The 13,367-nt window shown below is 42.8% G+C and overlaps 1 protein-coding gene across 2 annotated transcripts in view; it reads left to right on the top strand.

The window, feature by feature from the left end:
* Positions 1-800: 800 nt before the first annotated feature.
* The window catches only part of SALL3 (spalt like transcription factor 3), a gene marked incomplete at both ends in the record, with an annotated part of 19,763 nt that continues 7,196 nt past the window's right edge, over positions 801-13,367 (top strand). For both annotated transcript variants that reach the window (XM_082326524.1, XM_082326525.1), the window contains one exon: positions 801-879. In XM_082326524.1, coding sequence (XP_082182650.1) covers positions 801-879 — 79 coding nt within the window. The remainder of the gene's footprint in view (positions 880-13,367) is intronic.

Consider the following 13,367-nt stretch of genomic DNA (forward strand, 5'->3'; position numbering starts at 1 on the left):
AAGAGGACGGAGAGTGATGTGAAGAAAGAAAGGGGGGTGAAAAAAAAGCCAGAAAAGAAAGCAAAGAGAGCAGAAGAAAGCAGAGTGAAAGAAACTGAGAGCCGGGGCGGGGGGGGGGGGGGAAGAAAGAAAGACAGACAGAGAAGCGAAGATCGTGACCTCCCCCAACAAGTGAACCTTGCACATATGTTGTGTAAAGTGTGTGCAAAACAGAGCCCTCCTGCGTGGTGCGTGTGTGCTTCGCCGCCGCCGCCGCTGCCGCCGCCGCCGCCGCCGCGGTCGGTGCCTCTCGCAGGCGGCGCTGCCGGTGCCGGGGAGACGCATCACTCGGCGGAGCGAAGCGGCTAATTGCGGAGCCCCGTCCTTCATTTACATATGCAGCCTGAGCCCGCTGGAGCCGCGCCAATCCGCGCTCGCCCCCAGCACCATTAATCGCCATGCATTATTCACAATCATAATTACAGCGCCCCATGCGCGCTCCGCGCAGCCGCCCCAGCCCGCCGCGCACACCCCGCCGCTCCGCGCACACCCCGCCCGGCTGATCCCCCGCTCGCTCGCTCACCCGCTCCCAGTTTGGTTGGCTGGTTAGCGGTGCTTTTTTTTTTTTTTTTTTTTTTTTGGTTGTTGGTTGCCTTTTCTGTTGTTGTTTGGTTGGTTTGTTTTGCAACTCGACTTTTATTTGCGAACAGTTATTTCCAGCCCCCACCCCCCTTCCCTCGTTCCCAATTCCTCCCCCCTTTCCACCTCCACGTCGCTGATGCCTCTGCAAAAAGCAGAGTCAAGACGGCTCAGTTAGCAGCATGTCTCGTCGAAAGCAAGCGAAACCCCAGCATCTCAAATCGGACGAAGAGCTGCAAGCGGAGGTAGTTTCTGAGCACGGTAAGGGCTCCCGGCGCCTCTTTCTCCTTCTCTCTCTCCTTTTGTGAGTGTGTTTCGGATGGAGATAGGTGGATTTATGGTGATGGTGAACATGGGAGCGCAATTACTCTGCAGCGGGAGAATGGGAATTAGAGCAGCTGGGGGAAGAGGCAGCGGAACTGAGAAGTTAGCAGTTTAGCCAAGTTTCTGCAGCCCACCCCCTGACTAACCATCCCTCCCAGCAGCTCCCTCCCGGCCTCCCGAGCGCTTTTATCGCGGCTGGGCTCGGCGGCGGGGCCCGGCCCTCCCTCCCCGCTCGCCCGGGCTCGGGCAGCTGCAGGAGCGGGCACCCGGAGCCGCGCCTGCCTCCTCCTCCTCCTCCCCCGCTCCGCTCCCTCTCTCTGTGTTTTCGGGGAGCCCTTTTTTTATCCCCCCCCCGCTCCCCCCCGCGGAAGGCTCGCAGCGGGCAGGAGCCATGTTCCCCTCGCCCCGCCGGCAGGAAAGTTGGGGCGGCCGGGGCCGGGGTGCCCTGCCTGGGGCTGCGGGTCCGGCGGGCCGGGGGCTGCCGGGCCCCGGGGCGCGGCCGCTGCCGGGGGCTCCCCCCGCCGCCGCGGGCTCCCCCCGCCGCCCCGGGCCGCCCGGCGCAGGCGGCGGGGGAGGCGCGGTGCCCCGCAGCCCGCTCGGGCGTGGGGCTGCCCCCGCCGCTGCCCCCGCTCGCCCCGGCAGCCGCCCGGGGGAGCGGGGGGGAGCCCGGCGGGAGCGGGCAGGGCCGCCCGGGTGCGCGGGGGCAGCGGAGCTGGTTTCATTATTTTCGAGAAGGGCGAGCGGCAGCTTTTCGCCTCCCCCCCTGCGCTGCCTTCCCCCCGTCGCCTCCCGGCTCTGCTGCGGCTGCAGTTGTTATCAGCGGTAGGTGACACGGAGTGCCACCACCGCCACCAGCCCCTGTCGCGCCGGCTGCAGGCGGTGGGGAAGGGTTATTTGCTCGCCCATCCGCCATTCCTCGCTCCCTCCCCACACGCAGGCACACGCACTCTTGCTTTTATGCATCTGGGCTGCCCGGGCTGCTAGTGAACAAGTGTCCAGAGCTGGAAAGATTTGGGCTGTGATCGCTCCTTATTTCCACTTCGCTGTAATTTTTTTTTTTTGAGAAGAGGGCTGCAGGGGTTTTTCTCCCCCTCCCCCCCTTTTTGTTTTGTTTTGTTTTAATTTCCTTAGTAGTCCTTGGCATTGCAGCGTGCGAAGGCATGCCACAGCCCATACTCACTTTTCCTGGGCTAAGTTGAGAGCTTCCACTTGAAAGTTTTTCTTTTCCTCTTTGCATAGAGCCCACTGCTTGCTTAGTTTCTCGCATCACCAAGTGGGAGCCCCAATGTTTTCTGCTTGCTGTGTAGGCCCGTTGCTCCACTGTTTTATCCCCCCCCCCCCCCTTAGAAAAGAAAAAAAAGTCATTTTCCTGCTTCAAAACTGTAATGACTTTTAAGTTGCATCTGTGGGGAGAGAAAGGCAGCAAAGTTGAAGCCTGAGGAGGATTTTGACTATTGTATCTGAACTTTACAGCCCTGAAGCTTAAGGCAGCGTGAATCCACTTCATCAGGTTAAAACATCTGTCAGACTGGCAAATCGTTAAGCCTCCTGCTCCTTCCCAGGGTATTTGGGGAGCCAGGGAGCGAGTCGCACACTGTCCAGGGCTGCTCGGGGGGCTGCTGCCACTGCTCCAGGAAAACCCGCTTGGGTGTTGACAATAAGAGGCACACAGAGAAAAGCTTCCTTCTGTCACAGCGGAGGAGCAAAGCAGTGCATTTTCGAAATTTAATTTTTTTCCTCAGGAAACAGTGGTCGTGTAAAATAAATTAATACAGGCAAGCAGACGAGAATTAGAATTTTATTACGTAAACAAGATTTGCTGGGGCAGGTTCTAGGTCTAAGAATTTATCACTAGCATGATAAACTTTTACATGCTCTGAATCCATATCAATACAGAAAAATAAAACCTCACTACTTCATTATGACACTCCTGGCGAGTTAATAAATTGAAAAAAATTGTTAAACTAGGTTTTTGTTTTGTTTTGTGAATCTTATCTATGTAGCCATGTCACCCGAGATTAGAACAAGAGATATGCTAAAAAGAAACGCTTGCATATGGTGGGTAGATTAAGGACAAAGAATCTTTTTGTCATGGAAATGTTTTTTTTTTTCCCCCTTTTTTGGGGGGTTTTGTTTTGTTTACTTCATCACATAGAATTTCTCACACTTGGTTTGTTTTGTATTGCCCTCAATGACTACATGATCAAATGAATGGATTTATTTCTGCCGAATGAGAAAGACAGTCTTTCCATCAAAAGGACTACATTGCATCCCAGTGAGGAATTTTAAAGCGTTATTATTGTGGTCCCTGAATAGCACAAAATCGGCTTTCACAGCAGCCCTAAAATGCAACAACGTAAATACTTGCCAGCCTTAGAAGGCTGTTATCAAAATGTGCTATGTTTCCTTTTATTAAAACATATTTTAATTAATAGAGTGAAGCCCTTCGTAGTTAACAATTAACAAGCTCAAGTAGTGCTGTTGGTTTTGCACTTTCATTTGAGAAATGTGAACGAGGTGGAGACGGGATAGACGAGTAGAGGGCTATCTAGTGCACATGAGTGTAATGTAAATCATTTACGCGTTATATTAGGAAGCCTAACGATTGCTATACTGCAAGCAGTTTTATAGGCCAGATATAATGAGCGCTCCAAATCTCGTGAATTAAAACACTTCTTGTCAAGTCAGTGTTCTGCGTTTCTGTTCACAGCTGTAATCAAGATATTGCTACAGTTCCTGAGCATATTTTGCAACAGGCCAAAAATAGTTTGCAGAGTGCAAGAATATTTGTCGCTTTCAGAGAGCAAACCGGTTAAGCAGTATTATTTGATACATGTAGCCTTTCCACTAATTTGGCTGTTTGTCTTCAAAGGTGGAAGTTGTTGTTAACACAAGATTAAGCAAATGAAGCTTATTATTTATTTAGTGAAATCGTGTTTAATATCACCACAAAATAGATTTTTATTAAGTGAAGCATTTAAAAAATGAATGTCCCGTAAACGTAATCCTTGGAGCGAAGGGCCATTCAGAGTGGCAGAGGGAAGCCTGGCAGTTTGGGGAGCAGAATGGAAGACAAACATTAGGCCGGATTTTAAGTTGAGTGGTCGCACCGTAACTTTTGTGCTAACGTTACCACAGAAGTTTTAGAATCAGAACAGATAATTTTATAGCCAGCTTGGGCTACAGCATAACACAACCGCATTCAAACAGGGCAACGTCATGATGGTGAGAAACTGTTGGAAATCTGAAGATAATTAGCAATGTCACCAACTACAGATTTACCCTCAAAATCGTTTGCAATGATTTGTCGAAAGTGAAATGCTAAAAATATATTTTTTAATAATTTTGAAAGGAAGTGTTAATGAACAGCTGGTGATGATATACTACTGGAATAATTGCACTGTAGAAGAGTGAACAAAAGATACCTATTAAAAAAAACCGCTTTGAGGTTACTAAATTAGAAGATATGATGGAAATCATTTAAAAAAAGCAGCAGAAGGACTCAAATGACTGCCTGTAGAATACAATAATCTCAGTTTCTCAGTAAACGTAAAGCATTGTAATAGCTGGAATTACATTTCTAATACACTTGCCTAATTCAACAGATTACAAACGAACCAGAATTACAGATACAATGCACATGCTTCAACTCCGATTAATTTTTATATTAAACCACAGATACAGCATCTGTATTTTTAAAGTCGGGATAATAAAAGGGTTTTTTTTTCTGTAATGCTGAAAAGTGATTCTTAGAGTGCGCAAGTGAGGTTCTGGTAAGGGTGATGACAAATGATGCTTTGGACTTCTTCACGCGAAGTTTCTGGCAAAGATGTATCAGTGTTTAATCTGAGGCAGAAGGGGTACCTTGTGGGAACTGTGTAATGGCAGTTTTCTAATGTGCCTTTTGCAGTCTTTTTTTTTTTTTTTTTTTTTTTTTAAATATTGGACCTGTTCCCCCCCCCCCCCCCTTCAGTACATACAACGTAGTCTAAACTAATGGATCTTTTTCATGGTGGTAAAGTGGGATTGGGCTGTGCGGTTTTGAGCAGTTCGTGACTGCAACTCGGTATTCTTCTGGAGTACGTACACAGACACCCATGCTCCGCTACAGCAACAACACACTTCGCTATGGAGCAGCCAGCTTCATGTGAGTGTGTTTGCTCTATCTGCAAATACAGAGGGTAAAAAACACATTTTGGAGGGACATTCCTACATACTAAATGGAGGTTATTCCACATTGGTTAGACACTATTGCCTTTAAAACTCGAGAAGTCGCAAGCAGCTGTCAGCAAACGTAAAACTTAGGTGATTTTTGCAAATGTTTGTTCTGAGGCAACTGTAAGAGAAGGCTTTTTGTTTTGAAAGATAATGGCCAAATAAGTATTGCTATAAATTGTTCCTTTGATAAGAAATGGTAATTGACACTTTATATGAATAGTTCTGCTATTATGGTAGAGACTTAACATTCAAACTGTGCAACATATGCATTTGTATAATTTTTGAAACATTCTCTTTTGAACTGTGCTAGCAATAGGAAAATATTTGGAATAATAAGGAAACTACAACAATCAGCCAGTTTGCTGATGTGTGTATAACAATGAAAGCAGACAAAACTGGGTCAGATTTTATCTGGTGGTGCTGATCTTGAGGAAGTCTTCCCATCTCCTGAGGTAGACATTAAGGCTCTTTTTTATGGAGTGGGAGGGAGGAAATTTTGAAAGGTGTTGGTTTAAATTCTGTGTGATTAAGCTATTAATATGCCTACATTTAGCTGTTGAAAATCACTTCTCCTTGTGTAAGAAGGAGGAAAAGCGATAATTCGAAAAATGGGTGGCATTTTAAAAAAAAGAGTAAAAATTAACAAATTAATAACGAGTATTAGTGCCATTTCTGAAAAATAGTTTGAATCCTGGGAAGATTTTCTGGATATCTTTCCTTCATTATTTGATTTGTTGACTGCCAAGCCGGGACAAGCGTATCTGTTGACTATCCATCAGTCAGGACATGAGTCAATCACTGTTGCTGATAATAAACCAGGTCTGGCATGACGTTCAAATAGTTAAGTACTGACACATTTTCCAAAATAAAGCATGTAAAAATAATTTCTTCCATAATATTGCATTTGTAAAATGAGAGTAATTTGCTGTATTTTTTTGCAGAGGAAACATGAGTAAATCTAGTTCCAGCAGTAAATTTTTATTGAATTGTACATTTCAATGTAAAGGGCCAAAATCCTGTTTCCTTTACCCTCTTAAAATTTCCCACTAAATGCAGTGAAGGTTTTCCATTAATAAAAAAAAGGGAATTTAAGCCAAAATATACTTTTAGGAGCTGGTTCAGTTACAGTGCTGTTGGACATAGAGTACATTTCTTCTTATCAAGGAAAACCCCTTCAAAATTGGGAAAGCCAGAAAAATAATTGTTTAAAAAGATGATAGAAAGCCGTAATGAAACACACTTTTAAAAAAAAAGTGTTTCTTTTAAGTTGAAAAGTGAAAAGATAGTGGACTAAAGAGTAGGGTCTTTAGTATTTCCTTGCTGTAGTTAGGGAGCAAAGTGAGCACCCTTGAACAACATTTATTGTGGGGTAAGCTATGTCTTTAAAAAGAGCCCTTCTGAACCTCTTATCTCTAATATCTCTAAAATCTCTAATACCTGTTACCTCTAAAATCTCTAATACTGGTCATCCGTCCCCTCCCTTTGACTACTGCCCCCCAGATGTGGACCCTATCCTGTTTGAAAAAGAAACACCAAAAAATTACCAAACTTTTGGCACAGAGAGCAAGGCACATATTTGGGAAGGCCGTCGACCTCCTCCGGGAGCCGCCGGCCGGCCCGGGTGGGTGCGTGGGGCGCGGGTGGGTGCTGCGCGGGTGGGTGCTGGCCTGTGCGGTCGCGCAGCGGGCTGCTGCGGGAGCTCAGCCGGCGGCCGGGGAGAAGAAGGTGGGATTGCGGAGTGCCAGAAAGCCTCCCCAGGACTCTCCCTGAGGGTGGGTAGTTAGAAGTGCTTTGACAAGGCTTGCTGATTTAACCTTTGCCTGCTTTGCCCTGCCAGGGGTGGCCACTAGATGTCAAGCTCATAATACAATTAGTACATCTGTGCAGTTGACCTTGGCAGCACGGCTTACCACTGTTCTGTTAAGTGTTAACACTGAATTTGAGTGTTAACTAGAGATCCCTCTGAGTTTGCTACATGCTGTACAGCTTATCAAATGCCCATCTAGTTCAGCACAAGTGTTTACAGTTCTTAAAGAAGGAAAAAGGTTTCCTTTTGTGAAGCCCAGCATCTTGAGCTGCTTAATTAACCCTGCAGGTGCCACAGTATTTTTGTTTCAGTTAATGGAAACCGGCTTGCTATTCAGTGTTTCAGGAGATCCCTTCTACTGGTGCCATTCCATAATTTTATGTTACAATTTTGTTGATGTAGTAATGTCCACAACGCTGGAAATGACGAAAGCTAACGAATTTGTTTAGGTCTTTATGTGCTTTGCTATCCTGTGCAATACTGCAGTATACGGAACGGTAAATGAGCAAAATGAGCTGCACAACGGGCATTGAATCACTCAGGGTTTGCTCTCTCAAGCACTCCTGCATGTGAGTAATTTTACTCAAAGGAGTAGCGCCATTGAGTCCAGTACTTGTAAGTTCAGTGTTGAGATGCTTAGGAGATGCAGGATTGGGTCCTCACACTGGCTTCTCTTACCGTGAGCCTCCACACACAAACTTTTCAGCGTTTCTGTGGCGGTTGTTCAGAGAGTGGCTGGCTTCATTCTGCAGGGTGTTGGAGTTACGTAGTTTAAGATGTAGTTAATTATATACTTTTCAGAATAGGAAAGCTATGCAGAATCTAGTGTTCTGCTTCTTTCTTCTAGTTTATTTGTTTTGTTTTGTTTTTTTCAATGTCTTTCTCGTATCAGCTGTGCTAGAAGTATTGACCTCGCTTTTTTTAGGATTCCCAATAAAAGTTGATGCGTTCCAAATAAACTTAGTTCCTACAAACATCAGCATACTCATACACAAATTCTACTCAACCCGAAATTAATGTCTACGTGCCATAACAGCCAACCGAATCGCTGTGCATATGATTTTGAAAAACATAACGTAGGTCTTATTTAATATGATATCTTGCGCAAATATTCGAAACAATTTGTGAAGCGTGCATCTGTTCCACATCTGCGTACACATAGAAAGGCGCCAGTGTTTGAGATAACGAAGTGCTTCACTGCACAGATTAGAAACTGTAAATGTTTTAAACAGAATACAGTTAGTGCCTGTGCCACAGGTGGCTGTTACTTAACAAATTCTGAGATTTAGGCTACTGAATAGATCAAACCGAGTGTGCCAGGTCAGTACCGGGTTTTGCATAGCAAGAGTGCCCTCCACTGTTCAAATCCCTACTAACAGCTTTTGTGGTCTGAGAAAAAGGACAGAAAATTTTTCTATTGAGTCTGGAATTTCTTCTACATTGTTAAACACAGTAGGGGTCTCTATTTGTCTCCTCCTGTTTCACAGCTTGGGCTCAGTATGTGATAATTCATCTTTCTTTATGGGATTCAAAGCTATCATAAAGAGTTAAAAAGAATTAATTTGCAAGAAAATAAACGTGTTCTAACAATTTAAGAAAACTTTCTTTAAAAGCTCCGTCAATTGTAAGAGACGATAAAGCTAAGGAAAAAGTAATACTGTTCTTCTCAAGGATCGATACGTTGTTACAAGGCTACTGTTTCCAAATGAATATAATTTTGAAAACAAATTCATGGTTTTTTTACTATATTTGCTTACTTTATTTAAATTGTGCTCGGGGAAAAATAAGTTTGTTTATTCTGGTGACAGGAGTAGTAAATAAGTGTTGCTATGCTCAGAGTTTTATTTATAATGTTGCTTGTTTAAATATATGAAAATGCTGTGAGCTGCACTTTGAAATGATTATTGGATTTGCATGTGAGAGCATTTTATACATCTGTCTTCATAGTTAGCAGACATTTTATCTGTAGCTGATGTTAACAAACGCAGTTTTTTCTGAAACTTCTTCACAGTTCGTACACTGCTTCTCAGTGAAAGATCAGTGGGGTTTTTTTCTTCCTGAAAGAAATTCCTACATTTAGAAAATATTAATTAAGTTTCAATTATGCAGCTCTCTGAATGCAGAAAAAATAGTAATTCATACAACATTTTTCCGTGCTTTCATTTGTGTTATTGCACGTAGTCTAAAAAGAAGCTTCAGAAAATATTTTGCTCACAGATTTGTTGGATTCCTTTACAAGATACTGTTGTTTGAATGCTTCAGGAAGATACCAGCAATTTGAAATAGATGAAAGCCTAGAAAATGTTGATTCTCTTACCTGATTTTGTCCAAGTGTCTTAGGAATCCATGAGGATTCTATGATACAAAGTAACAAAATATAACAAAATACTGAATTGCCAGAGAACATTTGATTGTAATAGTCCTTATTTAATATAATTGAAAAGGTGCTTTTCAGGTCACTTACATGTACAGAGCTAGAAGTGATTTAAGTTGAGGCAAAATGAAAAGATGCTGGAGCAAAGATGAAACACAGTGGGGTCGGTTGGGGCTTTTTCCAGACTGGAAGCAGTTAGTCCTAAGAAAGGGGGCATTTATAAACAGCCTACTTTTTCAGAATTAACCTGACTCGAATGCGATGTTTAATTTCAGTCTGTTTCACAAAAGTAGATGGCAGCATTTTTGAAGCATCCATTCCTTACGTTTTCCCTTGCACATCGTGCAAGAGGCTTTCCTCTCACACAGAGCAGAAAGACATATGCCTGCGATAAAAATTCAGAACTAGTAAAGCCAGGTTTACAAATCCTGTGTGCGTGTAGTCAGAAGCTGCGGCAATTTTTTCTCAACTCTCCACATTTCCTGATGGTGACTGAAGGACCCAGGGCACCCTTTCAGCCCTCTCCCTTCCTCTCAGGCGGCGAGAAACCAGGCCAAGACCATCCTCCCTGCAGCCATGCATTGCTCCAGCCCGAAAGGCGCCTGGTGTGTACGCTTAGCGAGGCTGGCAGAGCAAAGCCTCCCCTGCACCCCCCTCATTGACTCAGCAGAGCACCTGAGCCGCTTCAGGTATCACCATCCCAAAGTGACTTTTGCAAAATACCTTTGTTTTTGGATTTCTGTGGGCTGATTTTAGGGCCAGACCCCAGTGATGCAAAGTGACAGCACTCTGCTGGAGCCACCGCAGCTCTGCAGGTTGATACCTGCTTAGGAGCTCGCTCCAGGTACCGTTCGAGAAGTGTTGCCTGCAATTTTTCACCTGCTTTCAGAGGGTAAGCTTTACGTGCTGTAATTCATCTTGCATCCCATAGCAGCTTCAGATTAGTCTGTTAGCTGTTAGACTGCTAATGAGAAAAAGAAAATAACTGAGAGGTTATTAGTGGCTGAGATCCTGACTGCTTGACAAAACTCCCATTCAACACCTTTTGTGTAACTAAGAACTGCAAAATTCAGCCCATGTCTATAAGATTAAGCAAGTGCTCGATTAATTCTCCCAAAGTCCTTGAAAATTTTTACTGCACCACATCCTCGCTATAATAAAAATTATTGTTTCCCTCCAGGAAAAATAAAACCAAAAAAGATTAAATTCTTCAGTACTTAATGGATTTAATCACTTTGTAACATTTCAGAAAATGAAAGCAAGCTGTAAAAGATAAGGAAACATGGAAAAATGCTATGTTTTCCTATAATAGGTATATGCTGTAACTAAACAAAAAAAATAATTTTTAGCTTAATATTTTAACATGTAAAATTTTTAATAATCTGGAGTAATGGTAAAATTTTGGTATTGCTGTCTGTCATTCATAAAGTGATTGAGTTTTAACAAACAACAAAAATATCCTGTCATGTGGGGGCATATGTATTTAAGCTTTATTCCCTGTTGAGGTCGGTGAGGATTTACACTTCAAAAGCAACAATAAATACAGTACCTTAGTGCTTTCATATTAATAAGTACTACTGGAAGGGATGTTAAAAACCTCATTTGTGAAATCCTGGGGCAATGTCCATTTCTCCAGTACACACACACACACAAACACACACACACACATATATATATGAAAAAATATTTATCAGTTGTTTTTTTCAGTCTTGCTTTTTTCCCCCCGGGAGTGCTTGTTTGGGGCAAGACCACAAAGACTGCTGTTTGTATGACTAGTTCCTACTCTTTCAATCCCATTAATTTCAGTGCTGTGTCTAATGTGAGTAAAGGCTACTCATTTGAGTAGGAGCTGTTGGACTGAGCCCATAGTCTGTCGTCCTGTGAAGCATCTTAGTAGCCTCAGTGTGCTGCGCAGGGACCGTACCATCATCTATGGCAAAGCAGCATTTACTTCAGTGCCATCTGTGTCACCTGCTTGCTTACCAGTCCAAGAAAGTGAACCTTTGCAAGAGATATAACTTGTTTGATTTCTTAAGAAATGCCAAAATAATTCATCCTAAATGGAAAATACTGTGGTGAAGTTCTTTGTATGTCTGCTTTGAAGTTGATTGGGAGGAAAAAAAACCCTCACGACTCGCTAGCATTGTTCTCTAAAATGTTTTTCAAAAGCAGCCCTTGGATATTTCAAGACAGATGATGAGATGAATGTACTTGACTTGTCATGTGAAAAGTATTCTCACTATTTTTAAGGCTTGGGATTTGAGGGAAGGAGGAATACAAAAGAGAGCTGTAGGTCCCCAGTTAGTATGGGCGCAAGCCTGGTCCCCCTGAGATGATAGCACGAAACTAGCCATTTATTTAATTGACAACAGAGCTGAGCACTGATCATCTGAAAAATACCTATACTGCTGTATTACACTTGCACTTTTCCACAAGTTATATTTCAAATGCAAAGTGCTGCTTCTTTGAGTACACTAGACTGGTTAACTATCATGAAATGCTAAACAGGTCCATATTGATACCTCCTGGCAGGGGGCATCAGTAGTTTAGGTTTGTCTTGGAAGCTTACGCATTATACATATTAGTTTTGACACATATAGATCAGGAGACTGTCTTCTAGAGCAGAAAATAATACCTGTTGTGATTGTAAATGTTCACATTTGGGCTTGGTGATTACTGTACAGTGTCTGAAATAATTAGCTAACTTGTGTTTGATCCGCTCGTTCTAGATCAGAGGACAGCCATATTTGAATGGCTACATTGCCTGAATCCATCACTAATTACTTAAACCTTTTGTGCAAGGTTTGTTTAGAGAAAGCTCTCCTTAAACAAAAGAACAGCGATATATAGATAAAAAGCTGGAAGAGGAGCCGCAGAGTTTGCAGCTTCTTTTAGAATCAATCCTCCTTCGCAACCATGCCTTAATAGTAATAGTAGCAGTAGCAGTACTAGCAGTAGCAGTAGCAGTAGTAGTAGTAGTAGTAGTAGTAATAATAATAATAATAATAATAATAATAATAATAATAATAGGAGGCAAGTCTTACCCCGCTTGCCAAGGTTTGGAAATAAGCACAGGAAAATCTTAGTGAAAGCCTTAGGAGAGACGCGGTCCCTCCGTGCGTGGTCAGTACTACCAACCAGGGAACTCAGCAGATTCTGAATAAGGACCAAAGGATCAGCCCCCCCGACTGTAAAAATGTAAATCTGTAATACAAATAAGGATTTGTTTGAGTTGTCTTAGTTCGAAAGACTCTGGAGAGAGGCGAGCGTGGTGGGTGCCTTGCTGGTCTGTACTCGGCATGCTTTCACTTTGCGAAAGCTGAAGTACGCACTGAAAATGTGGTTTGGAAGCCTGCTTTTTCACTCACTCATTTTGGGAGGCTTTAGGTTATTTCAACATACGGTTTAGGATACTTGCAGCCAGTACACTCTTTTTCTGTGGCAAATCGTGTTATCTTCTGTGATATTTTTGTAACACAATGTGATAGTTAAGTTTCTACAGAAGCATTTGCCGTAAGGATCAGTTTAGTATTGTCTAGCAACAGCTATATAGATGTATCTATCTAAACAGTGTAACAGCCTTGTGCAGAAGTCTTAAATAATATTTGTCTGTTTTCAAGTGCATTTTATTCCCCCCTCCTGAAAGGAAAAAAAGGAAGGGAAACAATCCAGTAGTACTCGAAGAAGAGTTTTCCTTTTAGCTAGTAAATACAGTAGAATTTTGTGTAAATAATATTTAAAATTAGAAAAAATCAGTGAACATTTCTTAAGAGAAAATGCATGTCTTTTATTTAGTGGCAAGCACTGGATATATAAATGTATAAATATATAAATATATAGTGCCATCTTAGCAGTTTTTTGAAGGTACAGTTTTGGAAGGTACAAGGAAATAATAAGTTTGAGATGCTCTAAAGGCTAGGAAATAGTATTCAGGGCACAGATTTATCACCTTTATCAGACAAAACTCCCTGCTGCAATCTGTAGGGAGCTTTAGCTCAGTGAAGACTGAAAGAACTGACATGTAAT

Source organism: Platalea leucorodia (genome assembly GCF_965183815.1).
Source record: "Platalea leucorodia genome assembly, chromosome: 1".
Lineage (NCBI taxonomy): Eukaryota > Metazoa > Chordata > Aves > Pelecaniformes > Threskiornithidae > Platalea > Platalea leucorodia.